This window comes from Argentina silus (assembly GCF_951799395.1).
Source record: "Argentina silus genome assembly, chromosome: 21".
Lineage (NCBI taxonomy): Eukaryota > Metazoa > Chordata > Actinopteri > Argentiniformes > Argentinidae > Argentina > Argentina silus.
In genome coordinates this window covers 5,467,463-5,492,462 of record NC_139675.1, presented here as the reverse complement: position 1 = coordinate 5,492,462, position 25,000 = coordinate 5,467,463, and the positions used below count along the sequence as shown (strand labels likewise).

The window sequence follows — 25,000 nt, the reverse complement described above, 5'->3', positions numbered from 1 at the left end:
CCTGGTTGGTGGAAACACAATGGACCAACAAACACCAGTGCTTACACCCCAAAAAAGACTGGGGTTGCAGGGAAAAGCAGCACAGAGTTTGAAATCTTCCTCTGCAGTGTTTTATACATTTATTCAAGATGACCATGCAGAACTGTTACGAAGCATGATTTTTTGAAAATCTTATTTATTTCAGGCAAATATTTTGGCTTCAACTTGGATCCTTCTTACTTCGTTGCGAAACCCATTATATTTGGAGATTTCATCAAGGTAACGTTCTAAAATATAATTACAGGTCGTTTTAATGATTGATTGATTATTGGGCAAATACAGTATCCACCCATCCATCCATTGCTTATTCTATAATTGCTTTCCTACCTTTTATCCATCCACCCCTGTCTCCCTCCCTCCCTCCCCACCTCCCTCCCCCTCAGGTGGGGGCTGAGAAGGCAGAGCGCCTGTACGAGGACCTGACAGACCCAGACAGGATCAAGGCCGTGCTGCAAGACTACCTGGACGACTACAACATGACCTTCTCCAAGGAGACCAAACTAGTGTTCTTCCAAGACGCGGTGGAACACGTCTCAAGGTACAGGGGACAAGCACCGTCACTCAGACTGAACTGTCTCCTCGTCAAGTCCACTGTCATAGCAGGGACGTGTGTTTCAACTGGAGTTCCAATGGTAGAACATTCTGGAATGCCAGACCAGGGCCAACTGTCAAAATGGTGCCATGGTGGCATCTGTGAACATGTACATCGCAAACAGAGTTAGCCAAACTCTGCATATCTGTTATATCTTGTTGTTAGTTGGGTGTCACAGAGTCGCACACACTAGTTACAACCAACCCTCTTTTTCTCCCTTACACTTTTCTTAGCTCGAAATTTTTTTTCTTTTTTCTGATATCCCTAAACCCCGGCTCTTCTTTCTATAGGATAGCGCGTATGATCCGTCAAGAGAGGGGGAACGCCCTATTGGTGGGCGTGGGGGGCACCGGGAAGCAGTCCCTGACCCGGCTGGCTTCCCACATGTGTGGCTACCGCTGCTTCCAGATTGAGCTGAGCAGAGGGTACAACTACGACAGCTTCCACGAAGACCTCAGACGGCTCTACAAGATGGCCGGGGTGGAGGGCCAGAACATGGTCTTCCTCTTCACTGACACACAGGTATAGGAGGAGTGTGGGTGTGTGTCTGTGTATCTGTGTGTTTGTGGGTGTGTGGGGGGCGGTGTGTGTGGTTGTGGGTGTGTGTGTGTGTGTGTAACAACATATGTGTGTGTGTTAATCAGATTGTCGTGGAGGGGTTCCTGGAGGACATCAATAATATGCTCAACTCTGGAGAGGTGCCCAACCTGTTTGAGAAGGATGAGCTGGAGCAGGTTCTGGCTGCCACCCGCCCCAAAGCCAAGGAGGCCGGCATCAACGAGGGCAACAGAGATGAGGTAAACACACACACACACACACACACACACACACACACACACAAACCCGAAGCCGAGGCCACACTTTGACATCACCCTCCAGTGTTAACACTGCCCGAGCGTGTCCCTGCAATATTTACTCACCACCTTCAGTTGTTCTACTCAATATTCATATTCAAATGTTTATTATACTGTTCATCATTTGAACTGCCCTGGAGCGTGGAGGCGTTTGCCTTGCACTGCCCCACCAGGCAAAAACAAATGTGTGTCCCTTTCAGCCAGCTCAGGGCAGCACCAGCAATGGATAGAAAGCTAACCCTAGCCCTAGCCCTAGCCCTAACCGTAACCGTAACCCTAGCCCTAACCCTGGCCCTAACCCTAGCCTTACGGGCCCCAGTCCCACTTTGACTTTGCCTCTCCGGGGTGTTACACGAACACAACTCATTAGCTAGATCACGGTTTGGCTTTTGAGGATGCAGCTTGGTTGCTGTGTTAATTTGTTTGTTTCTTGTTACGTAATTCACACATCCATGGTTGTGTGTGTGTGTGTGTGTGTGTGTGTGTGTGTGTGTGTGTGTGTGTGTGTGTGTGTGTGTGTGTGTGTGTGTGTGTGTGTGTGTGTGTGTGCAGGTGTTCCAGTTCTTCATCTCTCGTGTGAGGGAGAAGCTGCACATCGTGCTGTGTATGAGTCCTGTGGGCGACGCCTTCAGGTCCCGCTGTCGTATGTTCCCCTCACTAGTCAACTGCTGCACCATCGACTGGTTTGTACAGGTCAGTGTGTGTGTGTGTGTGTGTGTGTGTGTGCACGTATGCAGGTGTGTGTGTGTGTGTGTGTGTGTGTGTGTGTGAGAACTGTAGAGAGTGTGTCCACAGTGCCCTGGGTAAGTAATCGGACAATTAAGCATTGTTCTTCTTTTGGCTCTATACTCCAAACGTTTGGACGCTTCTTTCTCTCTCTCTCTCTCTCTCTCTCACTCACACACACATATACAGTAGGTAGTATGCACTCACTCATAAGCACACAAACTCTCTATCTCTCTCCAACCATAAATTAAATGTATGTCCGTCTCTCTCTCTTTCTCCCCCCTTCCCCCTTCTCCGCTCTAAGGTCTTGTTGATTATTACATGCTCCATAGCTTTGGGTACAACACACACTCGCGCACACACACATTCGCGCACACACACATTTGCACACACACACACACACACACACGATGAAGAGGATGGATGACCATTTTCCCCTAAAAGCACAGTGCAACATCATGCTCCTCATTACAGATAATAGATGATAGGATACATTAATAACCTGTGTGTGTGTGTGTGTGTGTGTGTGTGTGTGCGCGTGTGTTTGCGCGTGTGTGCACGTGCACGCGTTTGCAGGTGTGTGTATGCGTGTGTGTATGTGTGTGTGTGTGTGTGTGCGTGCGCGTGTATGCAGGTGTGTGTATGCGTGTGTGTATGCGTGTGCGTATGTGTGTGTGTGTGTGTGTGTGTGTGCCTGCCTCACCCCAGCTGTCCATTAGTACTGAGCAGCCTCTCCCTCTTTGTCTGCTCCACCTCCTCTAATCTGCTTGTTTATTTTCATCATCCATCCCTCCCTCGCTCCCTTCATCCGCTCTCATCCCTCCATCCACGCATCTCAAGGTGACCCCCACTGAGAGAAAGCAGTCCTGTGTTACAGTCAGGTGTTTACCCAAAATATCTCCCTCCCCTCTCCCTCTGTCCTCCCTCCCTCCCTCCCTCTTTTTCTCCTCGTCTCTCTCCCCCTCTCCTTCCCCCCATCTCTCCCTCCCTCTCTTTCTCCTCGTCTCTCTCCCCCTCTCCTTCCCTCCATCTCTCCCTCCCTCCCCCTCTTTCTCCTCGTCTCTCTCCCCCTCTCCTTCCCCCCCATCTCTCCCTCCCTCCCTCTACAGTGGCCTCGCGAGGCCCTCCTCTCCGTCTCCCAGACCTTCTTCAAGAACGTGGAGTTTGGCAGCGAGGAGCTGAAGGAGAGCTTCTCAGAGATGTGCGTGGAGATCCACGTCAGCGTGACGGACATGGCCGAGCGCTTCTACTCGGAGCTGCGCCGCCGATACTACACCACGCCCACCTCCTACCTGGAGCTCATCAACCTCTACCTGGCCATGCTGGGCGAGAAGAGGGCCCAGCTTGTGGCTGTAAGATGTTTACAGGATTCATTGTTACTGATCAATGACCTATAGGAGCGATTAGGGCTTTCCCGACCTCTCGGTCGACTCACAGGCGTCAGTTTTTCGCCGAACCGATACGTCGAAAGTCTTAAACTTCCATTTTTACTCCTTTGCAGCGTGTCCGCTGACAGTAACCGCAGCAACTGTGAACTTCCGCTCTCGCTAACTGGCTGTCTTGCCTGACAGTCGAGCTAAAAGCAAGCTAACACTTACCTGAACGGTGAACACAGCCAGCTAGCTATGATGGCTATCAGACAAAAAATGCTTACCAGTCTCTTCATTTGGGCCATGACTCCAGTGTGGTTGCAGTCCTGCGAGTGGAATGCGGTTGTTGATACCTCAAAAATAGAGTAAACTTGGGGAATGGATCAGTGTTCAGTCATACTCGGATGGTCACTGGCCCTTTCTCGCTCGTGATTGGGAGTTGAGACAAAAACGTGGCAGTTAGAAAGCTAACCGTGAGATTCTCATCTTTTCAACAGATGAACATAACTCACAACATCTTTAGGGGTCCTAGGGACTAAAAATGATGGAGCAAGCCACAAATGAGAGGCGACGTTTGGCACGACTTAACATGAATAAACCATACAATTCAGAAAACACGGTTGTTATCGAATAATATTATTTTTTAATAGTGTTGCACCATTTTTCTAACACAAAATAACCTCATATAATTTCTAATTTAATTTAATAGAACTGTGCATGGCTGTGCATGCTTGGTCTCCAGAATGGAGAAGTCTGAGACAGGCTGGAACATTGTGTGTGTAGCTCGTTCTCCATGACAAAAAACACAATTAGGGACTGCTTGACCCAAAAAGTCTCAGTCGACTAAGAGCAAAACGACCATATAGTCAACTTAGCGGAGGTAGCCCAAGTACTGATCACCCCCTACCTACCTCTTCCTAGAAGACAGCAAGTATTAATACTAGTTATTATTACTGATCAATAATCAATAATACTGATCAACCTGTACCAGGCCATGCTTATAGCTGTAAGAGATCAATAATGCGTCAATGATACTAATTAATAATCAATTGCAATAATATAGATCAACATGTACCTTGCCATGTTGGGGTATAAGAGACATCAACTAAGCTGTTTAACCTAACATTCTGTGACCCCTCTGTATGCGTGTGTGTGTGTGTGCGCGTGTGCGTGCACGTGCGTGTGTGTGTGTGTGTGTAGGCCAGAGACAGAGTGAAGAACGGGCTGACTAAGCTGTTGGAGACCAACGTGCTGGTTGATAAGATGAAGATTGATCTGTCGGCCCTGGAGCCTGTGCTCAAACAGAAGTCTATCGACGTCAACGCCCTTATGGAGAAACTGGCCGTTGACCAGGAGAGTGCAGACAAGGTGTGTGTGTGTGTGTGTGTGTGTGTGTGTGTGTGTGTGTGTGTGTGTGTGTGTATTGCACATGCACCGTATGAATGGCCACAGTCTCCAGACACATGTACAGATGAAGCTCATGTCTTATTCAGTGTGCCGTGAATAATCTGTGTGAAATCATGTCTCCAAGCATCTGTACGTCTGCTTAATATGTGAGTGCATTAACTCATTCTATGTGGGTCATTCCATACATTAGGGGCAATGATGAGGGCGGTTCCAAAGACATTTATATTTAACTCACAATGTTTTCTATGGGATTGCATTGAAATGTAGTGGGACTGAATGTCTTGTGTTGGCTTGGTGCTTTTCCATATTTAGCAACAATTATGTGACATAAAACTATACTTGTCTTTCCCTTCATATTTAATGGTGTTATTAATCATAAATAATGACATGATAATACCATCTAAATGCCAAGTGAAGCTTGAATCCTATGACGCTCCTGGGTTTCTCTTCCTCTCTTTTGCACGCACACACACACACACACACACACACACACACGCACACACACACGTGCGGCCCCTCACTTCAGACAGAGCCTTGCCCGACAAACTAGGCCTACAATATGTAGCCCTCTTCTCATTTGGCTTCTTATCAACACATTTTCCGATACGACTTGACATGAAATCTGTAGGTGTCTCGCAACTTCCTTTCTTTCTCTCATTGTCTCTCTCATTTGTGGAATGACCCATGTGTGGTACTGCCTGTGTGTGCTTAGCGTGTTTATTGTCCCGGTGTGTGAAGTGGAGCGGTGTTTGATCTATGCGTGTTGTCAGGTGTGTAAAGTGGTCAAGACCCATGTGTGGTACTGCCTGTGTGTGCTTAGCGTGTTTATTGTCCCGGTGTGTGAAGTGGAGCGGTGTTTTGACCTGTGCGTGTTGTCAGGTGCGTAAAGTGGTCAAGGAGGACGAAGCCCTGGCTACGGTGAAGGCGGAGGACACCCAGGCCATAGCAGACGACGCCCAGAGGGATCTGGACGAGGCCCTGCCCGCTCTGGACGGGGCCAACAAGGCCCTGGACTCTCTGGACAAGGCAGACATCTCTGAGATCCGCGTCTTCACCAAGCCCCCCGACATGGTCATGACCGTCATGGAGGCCGTCTGCATCCTGCTGGGCAGCAAGTCAGTACCGTAACGCCTGCACGAAGGTTTAACCTGTCGCCTGGTTTACTACTCTCCTGTCTCCTACCTCTATGTCGACCAGCTAGGCAGCGGCCATTCTTGCGCTTAACATTGACATGCATTTTTGTACATTTACAATGACATTTACAGTCCAAAACTTCTGAAAGTTCCACCTTTTAGATATATTAATGTTTAAAGGGATCAAAAGGACCACATTTTTCTTAGCAGTGTTCTATGTTGCTATATCACTGATGTCATTAGGCTTGATTTTTGCAGCCTGTAAGCAGGATGTAGAGCGTTGCCAATGGTCCATTGACCAGTTTGAAGAAATCGTTGGTATCTTTAATATCTCTTTAATATCGTCATTATCACGCCAAGTCTGTCAACCGCACCAGTGAGTCAATAACATCAGTGACTCACCGCCGACTTACTACTGAAGCTCAACCAATGTCAAGCTTTAACGACTGAAAAATATCACTTTTGAAATTGGAGAGATCCAAGAGTAGATTAAATCGAGAGCATGATGGTATTTCTCATGAAGAGGATTGTATGGCTCTGAAACCACTATGAGCTGGTATTCCAAGATCTCATTCTCTCGGACGTGATTTTTGATGTATTTTTGGCATGATGTGGCAGATTATAATATAATCCCATGTCTCAACTGCAGGTTGTCTTTCAGATGTGGCAGATTATAATCCCATGTGTTACAGTAGGTTGGCTGTACAGTACAATCTGTCAGATGGTCCTCACTATCCAGCCATGCTAAATCCAGGATGGATGGATTTATGGATTTCTACTTAACCCTTTAACTCTTTAACATGAACCCTTCTCATTAAACAGATGCAACAGTGTATTTTCAGTCATTAGGTCTAAAATGATCAAATCAGCGTTTATTAATCATGCACAGTATACAGATGTAAACGGTACAATGGCATGCTTAAGATGAGCAGCCTCTCAACGGTGCAGTGGAAATATAAGGATAGGAATAACAAGGAGAATAATAACAAAACATAATAGGCAATAAGGCAGTCAAGTACTAAATACACTCAGTGATAATAAAACAGTCAATATAAGTGTGACGATATGGTGGAACATATACAGAAGAATATTATAAATATATAAGCAGGTATGTGAGTGAGTATGGGGAATCAGTCTTACTGTATGTATGTGAGTGAGGACTGTATGTATGTGAGTGAGGATGGGGAATCAGTCTTACTGTATGTATGTGAGTGAGGATGGGGAATCAGTCTGACTGTATGTATGTGAGTGAGGATGGGGAATCAGTCTTACTGTATGTATGTGAGTGAGTGAGGATGGGGAATCAGTCTGACTGTATGTATGTGAGTGAGGATGGGGAATCAGTCTTACTGTATGGTTTGAGGGTAGAAGCTGTCTGGGAACCTGTTGGTCCGAGACCAGATGCTCCGGAACTCCGGAACCGTTTACTGGTTTAGATGGTTGAGATGGCTGGGGCAGTTTACTAGATGGTTGAGATGGCTGGGGCAGTTTACTAGATGGCTGGGGCGATTGGGCTCTTTGATGATCTTCCTGGCCTTCGTCAGACTCATCCTGGACTAGATGTCCTGTGGTGTGGTGGGACCATGTCAAGTCCTCAGTGATGTCCCACCCCCCCCTCCCCCACCCCCCTTGCTGCTTCCTGTAGTCCACGATCATCTTCTTCATTTTGCTGATGTTGACGGAAAGGTTGTTGTCCTGGCACCAATCTGCCAGGGCTCTTACCTCCTCCTTGTAGGGGGATCACTGTATGTGGTCAGGCCTACAACAGAGCGTGGCAAAAACAGGTCCCGAAATAGAATATGTCAAGACATTTCTTGATTGGACAGAGAGGGGCACTACCCTGATTACAATCTTATTTTCCTAAAGTTTGTTGCCCTTAAACTAAGGACTGTGTCGATTAACGTTATATCATGAACCATATACTTTAGCCAAAATGTACATTTACATTCATGGCATTTAGCAGACTTTATCCAAAGCGACTTACAACAATACATTTGTTTAAGCAAGTGAATCATCTATCCAACAGTCATCATAAGACAAAGTAATCAATGCTCACACCAGGGGCCAAAATGTAAATAATTAGTGACCAAAATCCTGTAGCATCTATTTAACCCTAGCAATTATACAAGAATACATAGTTTATGTATTTCCTCATATATTTTGCCATTTTTGTCCTCTCTAGATAGATAGGTACTTTATTGATCCTCGAGGGGAAATTAAGGCGTTACAGCTGCTCACATCACAAACAACAACAGCAAAATAAAGTGACAGTGGAATAAAAATAAAATAGATATCTGAAACATTATTTACAGTAAGAACAGTCCAGTATGATTTAACATCCCCCAGCCTGACTCTGATCACCCAATCGAGCCAGCCGGAGGAGGAGTTGTAAAGTCTTATTGTGGCAGGCAGAAAAGATCTCCTATAGCTCTCCTTAGTGCAATATGGTTGTAGTAGTCTGTTGCTAAAGGAGCTTCTCTGCTCTGCCACAGTGTCATGTAGGGGATGGGAGGGATTGTCCATGATGGCCAGGAGTTTGGTCCTCATCCTCCTATTGGCCACCTCCTCCACAGTGTCCAGAGTGACACCGTGGACAGAATCAGCTTTCCTAATAAGCTTGTTCAGCCTCATGGTGTCACCTTCCTTGATGCTGCCCCCTCAGCATACCACCGCGTACTGCACTGCACTGGCCACCACTGACTGGTAGAACATGTTCAGCAGAGTCCTGCACACACCAAAGGACCTGAGCCTCCTCAGGAAATAAAGCTGGCTCTGGCCCCTCTTGTACAGGACATCTGTGTTACCAGTCCAGTCCAGTTTATTATCCAGGTGCACCCCCAGGCACCTCCACGTCCTCTCCCTGAAACAGGAGACGGGGGGGGGGGGGGGGGGGGTCCTAGTCCACCACCATCTCCTTTGTCTTGCTGAAAGCTCTCTTCTTGTTGTTGAGGAGGGCCTTTAGGTCACTTGTACCAAGGCTTGTTGTTGGGAAAATACCGCAACCACCCTCCTAGTAGGTACGGTGTTCTCCACGAACAAGGCCCATCTAGGAACTAGCCTATATCCCCCATGGGTTAAATCCAGATGATCTCATCATGTGTCAGCTGCAGGTCTGCCTGCAGTTGTGTCTCATTCAAATCCCATGCGTTGGCTGTTTGTCTCACGCCAGCCCTGGTAGATGATAATCCCATGCGTTGGCTGTTTGTCTCACGCCAGCCCTGGTAGATGATAATCCCATGCGTTGGCTGTTTGTCTCACGCCAGCCCTGGTAGATGATAATCCCATGCGTTGGCTGTTTGTCTCACGCCAGCCCTGGTAGATGATAATCCCATGCGTTGGCTGTTTGTCTCAGGCCAGCCCTGGTAGATGATAATCCCATGCGTTGGCTGTTTGTCTCAGGCCAGCCCTGGTAGATGATAATCCCATGTGTTGGCTGTCAGCCGCTGTGACGGTAGAGCGGTAGTGACTGTGACAGAGAACCAGAGGGCCTTTGTGTGTGGTGGCTGTCGTCAGCAGGACTGCAGCTCTGCTTGGGTATGAGAGAGTGGAGACTGGGGACCTCGTGGCTCTGTCAGATAGAGTATGTCATCTTTATTGGGCCGCACTCAGAGTCGTCATTTATCGTCATCGCTTTAGTCTGTGATCTGCGTCTCATGGTTGTCTCCCCCTCAACACACGCACGCACAGTGTACTCTAAATGCCCACACATGGGTCATTCCATAAATGAGGGGGCCAATGACAGTTTTGTGGATGGAAAATTTGCGAGGGCTGTTTCAAAGACATTCATATTTCACTTGCAATTAAATGTTGAAATGTCGTGGGGCAGCATGTCTTGTGACGGAAAGGGCACAGGATATTTCAAACGCTTGTTTCATCCTTGTGTTGGCTTGGTGCCTTCAAATATTTAGCAAAAATCGTGTGATATCACGTTATACTTGTCTGTCTCTTCATATTTAATTGTTTGAATTAGATATTTTTAATCATGCTTTATTAATCAGTATAAATATTTGTATTATAATACCATCTACATCCTATGGCACTCCCGCGTTTCTTTTTCACTTTGTTACATGCGTGCGTTGCTTTTGAAGCTTTTTTGTAGCTTTTTATGAGCTTGATGTCATGATGTTAAGGCAGATCTGCTAGTCCCACTAAATCACACATTTGTTTGAATTCGCGTGATCACTTGCTTTTCTACCGACACAGCACCTCTCAGACCACATACAGGATAAAAATGTATATTGTCGTCATCATGGTTCCAACACTATAGTGACCAATGCTGTTCTAGTTCTTCTTTTGTGTCTGTCTATTTCGTGGCGATGCAATGGTTTTGATCATCAGAAAAACACTGGAATAAAATATTGGAAAGACGAGCAAGCATCGACTATCTCAGGCCTTACTGCACACGATCCACCATGAGCAGAAGTGTGGGAGTTTAAGGCGTTCCGGGGAAATAGTTTTAGCACTTTTCTGTCCACTGTTACGACAGGTTGTTGCTCACCATAGACTATAGGGGGTAAGTACATTTTCTTGATTAGTATCGGGATCTTGAATAGAATCCTCATCTGCCCCTCTCTCTCTTATATAATAATATAATACGCCATTTAGCTGATGCTTTTATCCAAAGCGACTTACATTGCAGTGAGTGCATACATTTTTTTGTATATATGGTCCCAGCAGGAATCGAATACACAACCTAAGCATTGTTAGCGCCATGCTCCACCAACTGAACCACAGAGGACACACGCGCACGTGCACGCACACACTTGCACACACACACATACGCACACACACGCATGCATGTGTGCTGTCCCTCACCTCAGACAAAGCCTTGTCAGATTTCTCTCACTCACTCACATGCTCTTAACGTATCTGAGTGTGAGTGAGAGACAATGCATGCACAAGAGAAAGTTATAGAGTTACCGATTGATAGATTCAAGATTCTTTATTTGTCACGTGCATACAAGTATACAGTGAAATGCAAACAGTGCCAGTGCCACAGAGTAGTCTGCTAGGGTTCCACAGCCCCTACCCCATCCACCACACACACACACACACACTCTATCACACTATCACACTAAATCTTGTTCTCCTCTCCTCTCCTCTCCTCCCCCCGCTGTCTCCCCACCTCGCCTCAGGCCAGACTGGGCCAGTGCCAAACAGGTGCTGGGGGACTCATACTTCCTGAAGCGTCTGATGGACTATGACAAGGACAACATTAGCCGCCAGATCCTGCAGAAGCTGGGCAAGTACGTCAACAACCCGGACTTCATCCCTGAGAAGGTGGAGAAGGTGTCCAAGGCCTGCAAGTCCATGTGCATGTGGGTGAGGGCCATGGACCTCTACTCCAGGGTGCTCAAGGAGGTCGGCCCCAAGAGGGAGAAGCTGGCCGCGGCACAGGTCAGTAACACAGAGACACATGCAGTCTACACACACACGCACAGTACGCATACACACATGTACACACACACACACACACACGTGCACAGACACACTCCCACACACACACTGTTGACTGCCTATGCCCAAGAAATGTAGGAAGAATCAATTGCCATCCACATAACAGCGTATTTTACTTATTACCTTTGTTCTATATAAAATGTGTTTGTCACAAAATGTTATATCAATATAAGCATCAATATAAACAATATAAACATCAGGCAATATGTTTATCACAGTGTGTTTTCATACTCTCTGCTTCTCACCTAGGTGGAGCTGGATGCAACCATGACCACTCTGAAGCAGAAGCAGGAGCAGCTTCAGGGCGTGGAGAACCAGATCAAGATCCTCCAGGACCAGTTTGAAAGCAGCATTGCTGAGAAGGACGGCTTAGGTTAGGGCTGTTCGTGTGATTGAATGTATGTGACAGTTGAGCCAAATACATAGAAGAACTAGTAGTACAACACAAACAAGTCTTCTACTTAGTTCCATTGTGGTCCTGTAGAGCCATATAGGTTGACAGTTACAATACCAAGGATTGGCAAGGAGGCTATGTATTGTTAATAACAAAGCATATCGTGATATAAATCATTTCATTTGGTGTCTCCCCCTTCAGTCCTTTTGACAAGATTAAGTAAGCAAAGTATTTTGCAGGCAGGGCAGGTGACAGGGCACATTATTGACCCCTTCATTTTTAGCTCACGACCTCTCAACCTAAAATTGTTATTTTTCTTAGAAGGTAAACAATGTTTCTGTTTATGCCTCCCTCTTCCTCTCTCCTCTCTCTCCCCTTCTCTTCCCCTCCCTTTCTTTGTTCATCTCTCTCCCTGCCACCCCCCATCCCGCTCACCCCCCCCCAACCCCTCCAGCTAAGACCATGGCTCTGACAGAGGCCAGGTTGGGGCGTGCGGGGAAGCTGACAGCGGCCCTCGGGGATGAGCAGGTGCGCTGGCAGGAGAGCATCGCCCTGTTCGAGCAGGAGATCAACAACGTGGTGGGCAACGTCTTCATCGCCGCCGCCTGCGTGGCCTACTACGGGGCCTTCACCTCACACTACAGACAGCTGGTGTGTACTCTACGGCCTGCTGTGGGAGCCCCTCTGCATTATACACCGCTTTTGCATTATGGACAGTGGGGCAGTGGCACATATGAGCTTGCATTGTAGACAGCTGGTGCATAAGGCCTGCTATGGAGTCTTTACGTCATGTCATAGACATCTGGCCATATGTTGCGGTACAGACAGCTAGTACATATTGTTGAGTGGCTGTTAGAGTTGCTGTATGGACAATGGATTATGGGTAGTGTAGTGTTACGCTGCATTGTGCACAACTGGTATGTATGCCGCACCGTTCTGTTGATACTGTGCCGTCTGCACGCTGGAAAGTTCTAGGTAAGGCTGACTCGTTGTCCCAGTAGACCCACGGTTATGTAACCCAACAAAGCCTGCCGCCCCAAGACTCTGCTCCCGCCTCCCACCCCCTCACCGGCCCAGACAGAGAAGCAGACCTTGTAGCAGACAGCCCACCCACACTGGACAAATGGCTCTAACTCTGGCCATTACAAACTGATTGATCTGCTGTGTGACTGTCAATACAAACTCTGCTGCTGTTATGACAGACGGATACACAGAGAAATGGGTTTGGAAAGTTCATCAATCTTCAGTACCCAGGACTCCAAAATTGTTACTTTTCCCCCCTTAGCTGATAGACCTGTGGATGTGTGTATCTCTGTCACAGCTGATTGACCTGTGTGTGTGTGTGTGTGTGTGTATATATGTGAGTATTTGTGTGTGCGTATTTGTGCGTGTGTATTTGTGCATTTACGTGTGTGTGTGTGTGTGTGTGTGTGTGTGTGTGTGTGTGTGTGTGTGCGCGCCCTACAGCTGATAGACCAGTGGATAGGGCGTTGCCAGGAGCTGGACATCCCCATCAGTGCCAGCTTCAGCCTCATCAACATCCTGGGCGACCCCTACGAGATCCGGCAGTGGAATGCCGAAGGGTTGCCCCGGGATACCTGCTCCACAGAGAACGGCATCCTGGTGACACGGGGACGCCGCTGGCCACTCATGATCGACCCCCAGGATCAGGTGATCAACCAACAGCCACTCAGCACTTTAACCTTACCTACCTTTTACTCATCAGTCGGACAGTCAGTCAGTCAGACAGTCAGTTAGTCAATCAGACAGTCAGTCAGACAACATTCTTTATCCCACTTTTCATATCATACACCCGTCTTCTTTTACAAATCTATGCTCAATACATTATCCTGCATAAATTTGGTCACCCTTCTCTTCTTGAATATGTAATACGACTACATTGCCATTTTCTACCAGTTATGATGGCCAGAGTAATATGCAGAGTAACACTGTGTCTCAGACCGGTGAGAGTTTCTGCTGGTTCTCCATGTGTGGTCTGGTGTTGGACAGCTATACCCCTGACTCCTCAATCTCAGACTGTGGCCTTGAAGAAAAGAGCAGGGCTACCAGCCTTGTTTTCAGGCCCAGACACACACCAGAAGAACAGAGACAGAGAGTATTCCCCTGTCTCCGTGTGTTATCATCTCTCTCTCTCACACACACGCGCACACACACACACACACACACACACGCACTCTATCCCAGTCCGTTAGGCCCAACTTCAGCTCGATGGACCGTCCACTGACAACTGTCATTCTGTCATTTGTGCCTTTTCTCCTCCTCCTCACCCCTCTTTTTCCATCAGGGTCTCTTGAGTGGTTGCTGCCACACGAGGCCAGTGATGTAGATAGACAGAGGCAGTCAAGGTGGACTGTCTGTCAGCTTAACATGGGGACACTTCACTGTCTGACCGCAACAGCCACATAAACACACAAGCTGAACACAGACACACACAGGCCGTACACACACACACACAAACACACCCACACACACACAGGCTGAACACACACACACACACACACACCCACAGGCTGAACACACACACACACACACACACACACACCCACAGGCTGAACACACACAAACACACACAGGCTGAACACACACACACACGCACATACACACGCACACTTAAATCCATCCAGCATTTGATATCCCTAAGATCAGATAGTTAGATAGATAGATAGATAGATAGAAACTTTATTTATCCCAGGGGGAAATTCAGGTTCCAAGTAGCATACAGACATAGGGGTATCACACATAACATACACATACAACATTAGCAGCATTTTATACAGGCGAGGTGCAGTTGTAAATGTCTTTGCAGTTAGGTGAGGTGCAAAAAGGTAAGGCAGACAGTGCGATTATAGCATTAAATACTAAAAACTAAATACTAAATACGGGCTACATAAATATGGACCATTTTAAAGTGCATTTAGTCCAGGCTGGTGGAGGGAGGTAGGAAGGTAGGAGCTGTGTATGAGCTAGTTATATAAATAGAAATGGTCAACAATTGTGTCCCCGCCTCCTTTAGGCGAATCGCTGGATCCGCTCCAAAGAGACGAAGAATGGGCTGAAGGTGATCAAGCTGACGGACTCTGGTTTCCTGAGGACCCTGGAGAACGCCATACGACTCGGCATGCCCGTTCTGCTGGAGGAGGTCGGCATTCAGTCGGCCATTTTGTGTCGAGAGTTTATCAGACTTGTTATGGACCAATATGTTGTGTGTTATGAGTTAGAACTCTATAGAAAATTCTTCTTTATTTTTTGTTAGCGTAGAGACCAGTGCATTTAGACCACAATTTTATTGCCATCAGTCATTGTAGAGCCTGACGATTGGACAGCCATTTTGTGTCAGGATCAGAATGGAGATCAGTGCGGTAACTGAGCCCTCTGACCTCCATGTTGTGTCGTGTTTGTGTGAGTAGCTGAAGGAGACTGTGGACCCGGCTCTGGAGCCCATCCTGCTGAAGCAGACGTTTGTGACGGGCGGTCGCACCCTCATCCGCCTCGGAGACTCCGACATCGACTACGACAAGAACTTCAGGTTCTACATGACCACCAAGATGGCCAACCCTCACTACCTACCAGAGGTGGGTCATGTCATAGAAACTGAAATTAATGGAACGGCCATTCATTCTGTTTCTGTGGGCCACATTGCTCTGAGATGTGATTGAGCATGTGACTTATTTTGATACATCAAGATTTCTTGGATATTCTAACCTCTAGAAATCAGGAGTGCTTCTTAAATCCATGTCTTTCATTACCCCTCATTTCATATTTTTTCCCTTTCATTTTCTATGTTATACAAACCGCTTCTCTGTGGCTCTCCCTTTCGGACCAGGGCTAGTCATCAAGGACGTCATGGGTTTGGAATGCAGCCCATGTTCATTTCAATCTGACCTGGATCAAGTTTACTTCCATCATTACCAGAGGGGTTTAATTGAATTTCATTCATGCCCATTTAGTTTATCCATGATTAGAACTAACAGCTGTGTAATTGAAATGCACAATAATTTCACCCCAGAGCCATTTACTCACATCCATCTCAGCTATTTGCTTGAAATAATTAGTCTTTCCTCTGTTGTTTGTCAAATACAACCATTTGTTGATGGGGTGGGGGGGGGGAAACAAAACACAAAAAGGGACAATCCAAATAATTTTACTTAGGAAAACGCTGGTATTACACCCTAGGATCCTCTGTCCGCCCCTCTGCCCAAACCTTGGCACTACGAACACTTGGCATGGTCAACTGGCATCGGCCCGGCTGTTGATGGTTGATGGATGGTGATATGCGAAATGATGCCCACCTGCCAGAGAGACAACGATGCCCCCTCGTTCACCTAGCGTAGGGGGGTCGCTGCTGCTGTTTTGGAGGTCCCTCCGACTGACTCCAGTCCCAGACCTAACGCGGTGCACTCAGATAGAATGGATGCGTTAAGACACGTCTGTCATGTCAGTTTAAGCACAGGCTTCGGATACAGCTGTCACAGGCAATCTAAACACACAGCGGGGCTGTGGAATCACACTGACAGGCTGTACTTTTTGATGTTTGGAAGCGTTTAGGGACGGATACCGTAAATGGGATGACTCGTGAGTGGAGTGAATGATGGATGTCTTTGTTGCTCCAGGGGAAACGGCTGACGCAGCTTAGCTCGAGTTGGAATTCATAATTTGGGAATTGTTATTAATAGGTTCGGGTGTTGTTACTCAGTTCCCCCTTGTTTTTTCCAGGTGTGTATCAAAGTGACCATCATCAACTTCACTGTCACCAAGTCTGGCCTGGAGGACCAGCTTCTCAGGTAACAGCTTTCTGTCAGATACGCGAAGCTGTTTTGTTTGTGTGAAAGTCGCCTACAGGTACACTTGGCCTTGCTCACTTTCTCTGAATTGCTTGAATGATCGTCGGCTCCATGTTTTCAGTGACCATTCAGTTGAGTTGTGTTTGAATGGCAGGTGTTCAACTGCTGCGTTCAAAGGAATGGTGGTGGTTCATCTTTTGAGTTGAGTTCTGACTGCATGTGGTTGACCTGCGTTGGTTCTGAGCGCTCTCCCTTTCCTCTCAGTGACGTGGTGCGTCTGGAGCGACCCGACCTGGAGGAGCAGAGGAACCAGCTGATCGTTCGCATCAACGCCGACCGCAACCAGCTGAAGGCCATCGAGGACCGCATCCTCAAGCTGCTCTTCAACTCCAAGGGCAACATCCTGGACAACGAGGAGCTGGTGCAGACCCTGCAGGAGTCCAAGGTCAGAGGTCACGCTCAGGGTCATGGTGGGGTTGCAGCAAAGACCGTTAATAATTTACAAGATACACATGTGGACTCATTTTTAGTGGGAATCGTTGTCTGCCAACACGGAATAGCTACAAAATATTGATTGTCTCCAACTTTACGACATGCAGAGACGTGCACATTCTTACAATGACTACACAACAATGCACTCTCTTGGTAACCAGTTCTATCCCACTAAAACCACTCTCAACCACTCAACCAACCAACTCTCTAACCACTCCACTGAACTATCAAGGCTTATCATATCTATCTATCTATCTATCTATCTATCTATCTGTCTATCTATCTATCTATCAATTAATCTATCCATCTATCTATCGAACTAACTATAGTCCAAACAATATTTTAACGTAACTACCAAACTAAGACTTTGCAAGCCCACAAAATCTTCCTTTTCTAGTTTGGCCTTCTCCCTCTATCCCCCTCTCACTTCTGTCTTTGTACCCCCATCCCCCCCCCCCCCCTCAAACCAGGTGACATCGGAGGCCATTAAGCACCGTCTGGAGGAGGCGGAGGCCACGGAGCTGATGATCAACGCGGCCAGGGAGAGGTACCGGCCCGTGGCCACCCGCGGCTCCGTCATGTACTTTGTCATCGCCAGCCTCTCCGAGATGGACCCCATGTACCAGTTCTCCCTCAAGTACTTCAAACAGGTGAGAGGAGCGTGGAGGGTGAAGGGCTGAACGATACAGCTCTCAACTTTGTTTTGTTGTCTATAACTGTGTGTGTGACTTGGCAAAATGGAAAAAAGGGTCTCTCCAAAAAGAACAGCACCGCCTTCCCCCCGTGCTAAAGTATCTTATTACACTGTGAACAGACATTCAATACATGGCAATTCTGTTGCTCAAAGCAGACAATCACATGTCTGAAATGACCGTTAAATTCAGCGGAACCGCAGGAGGGGGGGGGTGGAGTACTGTGCTATTTATTATACTTTCAACACTTGCTGCTTGAAAATCTACGCTCTGAGCAACAGTTTCAGTGAATGTTTATTCTCAACCAGACTACGGAGCTCTCAACCAGACGTATTGCTATCAACAAGCATGTAGTGGGTGGAGCGAAAACAACAACACTTGATTCTATCTGGAGATTTCACTATGTCAGTCAAACTGTAGCTTTACTATCAACAATAGCTGTAAAGCATCATTTGGATGGCCTTTCTACTGTAATGAGAAGCCTTTTTTTAACATGTCTAGCAATGATACTGTGACGTTTATTATGTAGGGCTATGTTCTAGTTGGCCTAGTGTAAGGAAAACAGAAAATGTAAGCTGAATTTGAGACTTGTCAAATACTACTTGGGACTTGACTTGAGGTTTACGACTTAAGACTTGCTTAGGACTTGCAAAACTGTGACTTTGTCCCAACTCTGATATACAGTGCTGGAAGGATGCTGTGTGACAAGAGAGAGTCCCATAAAAGTTGTATGTTCTACAAGGCAACATTTGATGTTTTTTGTTCTTTAAACAGGTGACCCCAGTGAGATGTTTCTCTTTCTCTCTAACTCTATCTCTCTCTCTCTGTGTCTGTCTGTCTCTGTCTCTCTCTCTCTGTCTGTCTCTCTCTCTCTGTGTGCACTCGCTCCGTTGCCCCAGACTAAAGCTGCTGTTCCGTGAGACTGGTCTGAGCGTGTGGGTTACGCAATCCCCAAATTCACACACACACACACACACACACACACACACACACAGGTAGACATAATGTTTCCTAATGCGATGGGTAACCACTGTGTCAGAACCCATATATTCTGAAAATCCGAACTGAAAGCCTACATCAGGTGCAGGTGCGTGCGTACGTGTACGTGTGTGTGTGCGTGTGCGTGTGTGTGTGTCTAAGGGGTTCCATGGGTCAGCAGACTGTAACAGATCAATGTAGTGCCTTATGACCCACAAAAATGGAAGCCACCACAGTATTCATTTTAAGGTCTGACTCTCTCTCTCCCTCTGTCATTGGGATAATGTAGAATGATGGCACTCTTCAAGTTAGCCTTTCTGAATTGTACTTGTTCTGTGTGTTTGCTTATGCCTCATACACCAACACCCCCTGCACCCCCCCCCCCAGCTGTTCAACAGCACCATCGAGACGTCAGAGAAGAGCAGTGAGCTGGAAGCGCGTCTCCAGATCCTGCTGGACCAGACCCTCCTCACGTCTTACACCAACGTCTCCCGCGGCCTGTTCGAGCAGCACAAGACCATCTACAGCTTCATGCTGTGTGTCGACATCATGCGCCAGAGAGGGGAGGTGTCCGACGCAGAGTGGCAGCACTTCCTGAGAGGCGCCGCCCCCGCTGACAAGGTTAGACCCGGGGTGGAGGCAGTCGACCGATTGGTCGGTCAAGTACAAGTCACAGCCAATCGTGAATCAGATGGAAAGCCAAACACAGCACATACTGTTGCCAGTTATTAATTGAATTTCCATCATACTAAACATGAGTGCTTTATTTGGAAATGATATGACTTTTTCCAATACTTCTGGCTCCTTAGCCCCAACCCTAACCCAAATCCAAACTGTTGGAGTATAGAGCACTGTGCATTATTATAACATATGGATATAATTGTGGCTCCCAAATGTTTCCTGCAGGCCAGCTTGAGTGCAGGCCATGTCGATCCATAACAATAATGATGTCCACATGTATTCGTATTGCCTAAAAGTTTGGTTACAATTGTTGGATTTCAACCCCAATGTTATACAAATCCAGTGGCAGGTCAGCTCTTGGCCTGAGAAAACGAATTTGACTTGCACCTTTAAATGTGCAAAAAAGGCAACTTCTCATTAAATATGCCAAGGACCATTTCACAGTAACTGGATTAGGTCAGCATCATTTAGACTTCCTAGTGACATCATACTTCAGGGTAAGCCCTTTTCAGTGCTATTAAAATGTCAATGTTTATTGTTAATGCTACAAAATGAAATGTATGGCAAAATGTAATTATTCTTTTTATTCCACAGTCATTAACATCATTGCATACTTCATTGTACTTGCTTTACTTCTACATTTACCTGGTCCCTGACATTCTACCCAGCCCTTCTTGGCAGCTTTCTTCTTAAGATGATTTAAACTCTCTGCGGCAGACCATCTGAGCTCTTTGATAAGAAACTTGTGGTCCGTCAGACTGTGAGGCGAATTCATACATACTGTATTGTATTATGTGACGAGAATACAATGTCACTCAAGTGAGCATCGCTTCCAAAAACCACTAGTACTAGGTACCAACTTAGTTCACTAGTACTAGGTACCAACTTAGTTCACTAGTACTAGGTACCAACTTAGTTCACTAGTACCAGGTGATATCCCCACCACAACCTCTGATATCCCCACCACCACCACAACCTCTGATATCCCCACCACAAGGCCTCTCACGTTTGATATTGCTCACAGACCCACATCCAAGAGATTCTTTAATGTTCTGTGACCCAAATGGGTTGGGTCACCTCAGAGGGACACACCACAGATTCATATCTAACTGGCCAAAGTGAGGTGGTGTACATTATCAAAATCACTCACCTAAATGTTGTCTTTTGTCACTCCCCATCTTCCCCGCAGCACCAAAGTATGTTAGGAATGTTTTAATTCAGGAGTGATGTGTGGAGTCAAGAGATGAGGTGAGATCACCGGTGTCTTGTCAATAGTTGAATGCAATTTGCACACAAGGGAGAGATACAGCACACAGCAAAGGTGGAAGGATCTCTGATGAGCCGAAGGCCGGTACTCAGTTTTAAACTAAACTACAAGCAGCCGAAAAGTACCAGAGGCGGCAAATATAATGACCTCGCCCAGCCCCTCATCTTGCTATATCTGTCTTATCTTATGAGCAGCAGGTGCCCTATTGGCAGCAGGTGCCCTATTTTCAGATGGCCAATTACAGAGACTGAGTTTTTCTAAGCCAATCATATATCTTTAATGGTAAGGTCTGAAGCAATTAAGAGGGGTTAGGTTTGTGTCTTGCCTACGGCGGAGAAATGTGTGATTGAAAGACAATAATGGTTTTGAATACTAGGGTGTGCTCATTTAATGCAAGCCCTCATGAATGGCAATGTAAAATGATTTGTACTCTCATATTAGACAGGCCTCAAGGCATACCCCCCCCACAGAATTTCTCTCTCTCTCTCTCTCTCTTTCTCTCTCTCTCTCTCTCTCTCTCTCTCTCTTCAGTTATGTAGTTTTCTTCAGATTCTTCCAGACTCTATTTAGCATACTCTAGTTTTTTAAAAACATTTTTTTTGCTGATATTGAGTGTCTGTGCCATTGTGCTTGTCAGCCTCTTTTCCGGTCTGCTGGTTTTTTGAGATGTAGCCTAAAGAGAGCGAGAGCAAGAGACAGGAGGGAGAGAGACAGGAGGGAGAGAGACAGGAGGGAGGGAGAGAGACAGAGACAGAGAGCATCAATATACTGTAACCTGTTGTTGTATGAGTAGCATGCTAATAGCCCTATGCCTGTGCAATCCATTTACCGTTCTCTCTCTCTCTCCTGGGGCTCAGCTAGTTGTCATCCCTAGGCACAGAACTACGATCAGTTTCCCCTCCTCATGTCCCACCCTTAACCATTAGTGGGTGGAACGCAACACTCACCTTGGATTAGTGTTTAGAACTAACTTCATCCTAACTCTCCACTGTCTGTAGATCAGGGGTTTATTCATGAGCTCTGACAGGAGTGGTGCCACAGGAGAGATTTGTATGTGCATTAGTGAGTGTTCCTTTATCCATGTGTAATCAGCACACACACACACACACACACACACAGACGCGCACACACACACATAGGCACGCAGGCAGACGCGCACACACACACACACATAGGCACGCAGGCAGACACACACACACACATACACACACACAGACGTGCACACACACACATAGGCATGCAGGCAGACACACACACGCACACACACACATAGGCACGCAGACACACACACACACACATAGGCAGGCAGGCACACGCACACTTATCCAGAGAGCATTACTTAAACAGGAGGAGATGGAGAAAAGAGATGGGCTCTCTTTACTCATGTTCTCTCCATCTATCACCACCACTCCATTCTTAATACTCCATTTTCTTCTCCTCCCCTCTGTCGTTTCCCCCCACCCCACCTACCTCAGCCCCCTTTTATCTATGCATTCTGTCCTCTATTCAGTACACATTTATTTTAGTTTTTCTTCCAATTTCCTCCTTTCTCCACCTTGCTCTCTCTCTCTCGCTCTTTCTCTCTCTCTCCATTTTGTTTATCTTAGCTTCCTCTGTCTCCCTTTACATGACTCTTCCCTCCTCTGTGTGTATTTCGAAGGTCAAAGAAAGTAATTCATTCATCCATTCATTCATTCATCCATTAATTTGTTCATTCATTCACTCCCCCTCTCAGGAGGACACGGTGAGGCCTGACGTCCCCTGGCTGTCTGACTTCACCTGGCAGACATGCTGTGAGCTGGAGGACACTCTCCCCTGCTTCAGGGGCATCAAGAGTGAGATCACCGCGACACCCATCTCCATCAAGCTAGGTATGCTAATTTAGCTACATGTGGCTAACATACCGACACCCCAATATTTGTTGTGGAATTACCAAACATTAAACCTCAGAAGTGTGCAATGGTGAAGGGAAACTAGTTCTGGTCACTTCCAGGCCGCCTGGATGTGCGTATCAACCCAGAGAGCTGCAAGGGCTACGTCAAGGACCTCCCCCCCTTCTCAGACGAGTCCTCAGAGGGGGAGAAGACCGACACAGTCAGGGGCCACTGGAACGAGAGGCTGGGGGCCTTCCAGAAACTGGTGCTCATCAAGAGCTTCATGGAGGAGAAGGTAGTGTGTGTGTGTGTGTGTGTGTGTGTGTGTGTGTGTGTGTGTGTGTGTGTGTGCGCGTGTGCGTGTATGTGTGTGTGTGTGTGTGTGTGTGTGTGTTTATGAGAGATGGTGCAAAGCCTCTGCACCAGTATCTGTGACTGTTTGCATAGAGCAGCTGATTGTCATTGGCTACACATACACAATGCTATCCTGAGCCCTTCCATCTGCTTGGTGTCACCCCAGGGCATGCTTCAGTATGATGTGCAAAGTTAATAAATGGATTTATTTTCACCACCCATCAGTTTCATTTAGTCTATACTGCCCCTCCCATCTTTCTCTCCCTTATTCTCTGTGCTCCTTTTTTTTATCACCCCTTCTCTCCCTCCCTCTCTCTCTCTCTTATTTTGTCCACCCCCATTCTTTCTTTCTCCCTCTTTCTCTATCTCTTTCAATACAATTCAATAAGCTTTTACATGCATGAAAATACATCCTACATTGCCGATGCAAATCTCTCTCTCTTTCTCTCTCTATCTCTCCTCTCTCTCTCTCTCTCTCTCCCCCCCCTCCGCCCTAGGTGGTGTTTGCGGTGACAGAGTTTGTGATCGTAAGCCTGGGGAAGCAGTTTGTGGAGAACCCCCCCGTGGACCTGCCCACCCTCTACAGCGACATGTCCCCCTCCACGCCGCTCGTCTTCATCCTCAGCACGGGCTCTGACCCCATGGGGGCCTTCCAGCGCTTCGCCAAGGAGAAGGGAGTCCTGGACAAGTGAGACAAACACATACCGTGGGAATGGGGGTGGGGGGGGGACGGGGGGCAACTACTGTTCTCTTCTATCTGTCTTTGAATGTGACACCTGTGACACCACACTCCCCCTCTGAGTTGTTGGCCATTGTACTGAGTATAACATGTATCCATCTGCCCCTCTCTCCTGTTTCCCCAGAGTGGAGTCTATCTCCCTGGGCCAGGGCCAAGGCCCCATAGCAGAGAAGATGATCCTGGAGGCTCTGAAGACTGGCAACTGGATCTTCCTCCAGAACTGCCACCTGGCCGTCTCCTGGCTGTTAGCTATGGAGGAGCTCATCAAGACCTTCACTGAGCCTGGTATAAACACACACACACACACACACACACACACCTGGTAAGTCACTCACTGGTGCTGCACACCGTTACACAATTCACTAGCACTCACTCACCGCACAAACACACTTTATTAAACATGCATCACTTGTTACTCAACCACATACGGTTCAAAACTTAGGCCAAAAAGTAATTGTTCATTCTTTGACCGACATGGTGTGTATCAGGTGTGGTGAGGCTGTTGGGTCAGGCAAGGTTAGAGCAGTGAACACAGTGAGAGCAGTCCAGGACAGTATGAACAGAACAGAGTTAATGAGGAGTGTTATATGCTCAACACACACTGCACCTGCTCCTGTGGCTGTGTGCGTGTGTGCCTGCACAAAGATGTAGCTACAGTGCCCTGCATATTTGGACAGTGAAGCATTTTTTCTTCTTTTGGCTCTTTACGCTAAATGTTTGGATTAAACAATTATTATGAGGTTAAAGTACAGATTGTTAGTTTTTATTTGAGGGTATTTGTATACATTTTGTTTTTACCATTTACAAACAACAACACTTTTGATACATAGTCCCCCTAGTTCAGGGCACCAAAAGTATTGGGACAATTGGCTTAACAGGCGTTTCTGATTAGTCAGGTATGTCCTGTCCCAACGTTTGTGCAGGCATAAGAGCTGTCAATATCTAGACTTGATTCTAGGCTTCATTTGCCTTTGGTGTCTGACGATGGTTCACATGTACCAGAAGTGATGAAACATGGTGGAGGGGGTGTTATGGCTTGGGCATGTACTGTACGGCTACGGTTGCAAAACTCACCAGCAATTCACCGGTAATTTAGGGAATACATATAGGGAATACTGTATATGGGAACTCTGACATTATCTGAAATTG

The 25,000-nt window shown here is 46.9% G+C and overlaps 1 protein-coding gene across 1 annotated transcript in view; it reads left to right on the top strand.

Moving 5' to 3' along the window:
• dnah6 (dynein, axonemal, heavy chain 6) overlaps nucleotides 1-25,000 on the top strand; it is a gene marked incomplete at both ends in the record, with an annotated part of 80,370 nt that overhangs the window by 37,910 nt on the left and 17,460 nt on the right. The window contains 22 exons of the mRNA XM_083692817.1: nucleotides 185-258; nucleotides 423-577; nucleotides 922-1,153; nucleotides 1,276-1,428; nucleotides 2,038-2,178; nucleotides 3,321-3,563; nucleotides 4,782-4,949; nucleotides 5,868-6,103; nucleotides 11,257-11,518; nucleotides 11,828-11,951; nucleotides 12,427-12,623; nucleotides 13,440-13,643; nucleotides 15,007-15,132; nucleotides 15,401-15,565; nucleotides 16,707-16,774; nucleotides 17,039-17,219; nucleotides 17,737-17,916; nucleotides 19,324-19,557; nucleotides 22,620-22,755; nucleotides 22,878-23,053; nucleotides 23,610-23,800; nucleotides 23,976-24,136. Of these exons, the coding sequence (XP_083548943.1) occupies nucleotides 185-258; nucleotides 423-577; nucleotides 922-1,153; nucleotides 1,276-1,428; nucleotides 2,038-2,178; nucleotides 3,321-3,563; nucleotides 4,782-4,949; nucleotides 5,868-6,103; nucleotides 11,257-11,518; nucleotides 11,828-11,951; nucleotides 12,427-12,623; nucleotides 13,440-13,643; nucleotides 15,007-15,132; nucleotides 15,401-15,565; nucleotides 16,707-16,774; nucleotides 17,039-17,219; nucleotides 17,737-17,916; nucleotides 19,324-19,557; nucleotides 22,620-22,755; nucleotides 22,878-23,053; nucleotides 23,610-23,800; nucleotides 23,976-24,136 (3,807 nt within the window). The remainder of the gene's footprint in view (nucleotides 1-184; nucleotides 259-422; nucleotides 578-921; nucleotides 1,154-1,275; nucleotides 1,429-2,037; nucleotides 2,179-3,320; nucleotides 3,564-4,781; nucleotides 4,950-5,867; nucleotides 6,104-11,256; nucleotides 11,519-11,827; nucleotides 11,952-12,426; nucleotides 12,624-13,439; nucleotides 13,644-15,006; nucleotides 15,133-15,400; nucleotides 15,566-16,706; nucleotides 16,775-17,038; nucleotides 17,220-17,736; nucleotides 17,917-19,323; nucleotides 19,558-22,619; nucleotides 22,756-22,877; nucleotides 23,054-23,609; nucleotides 23,801-23,975; nucleotides 24,137-25,000) is intronic.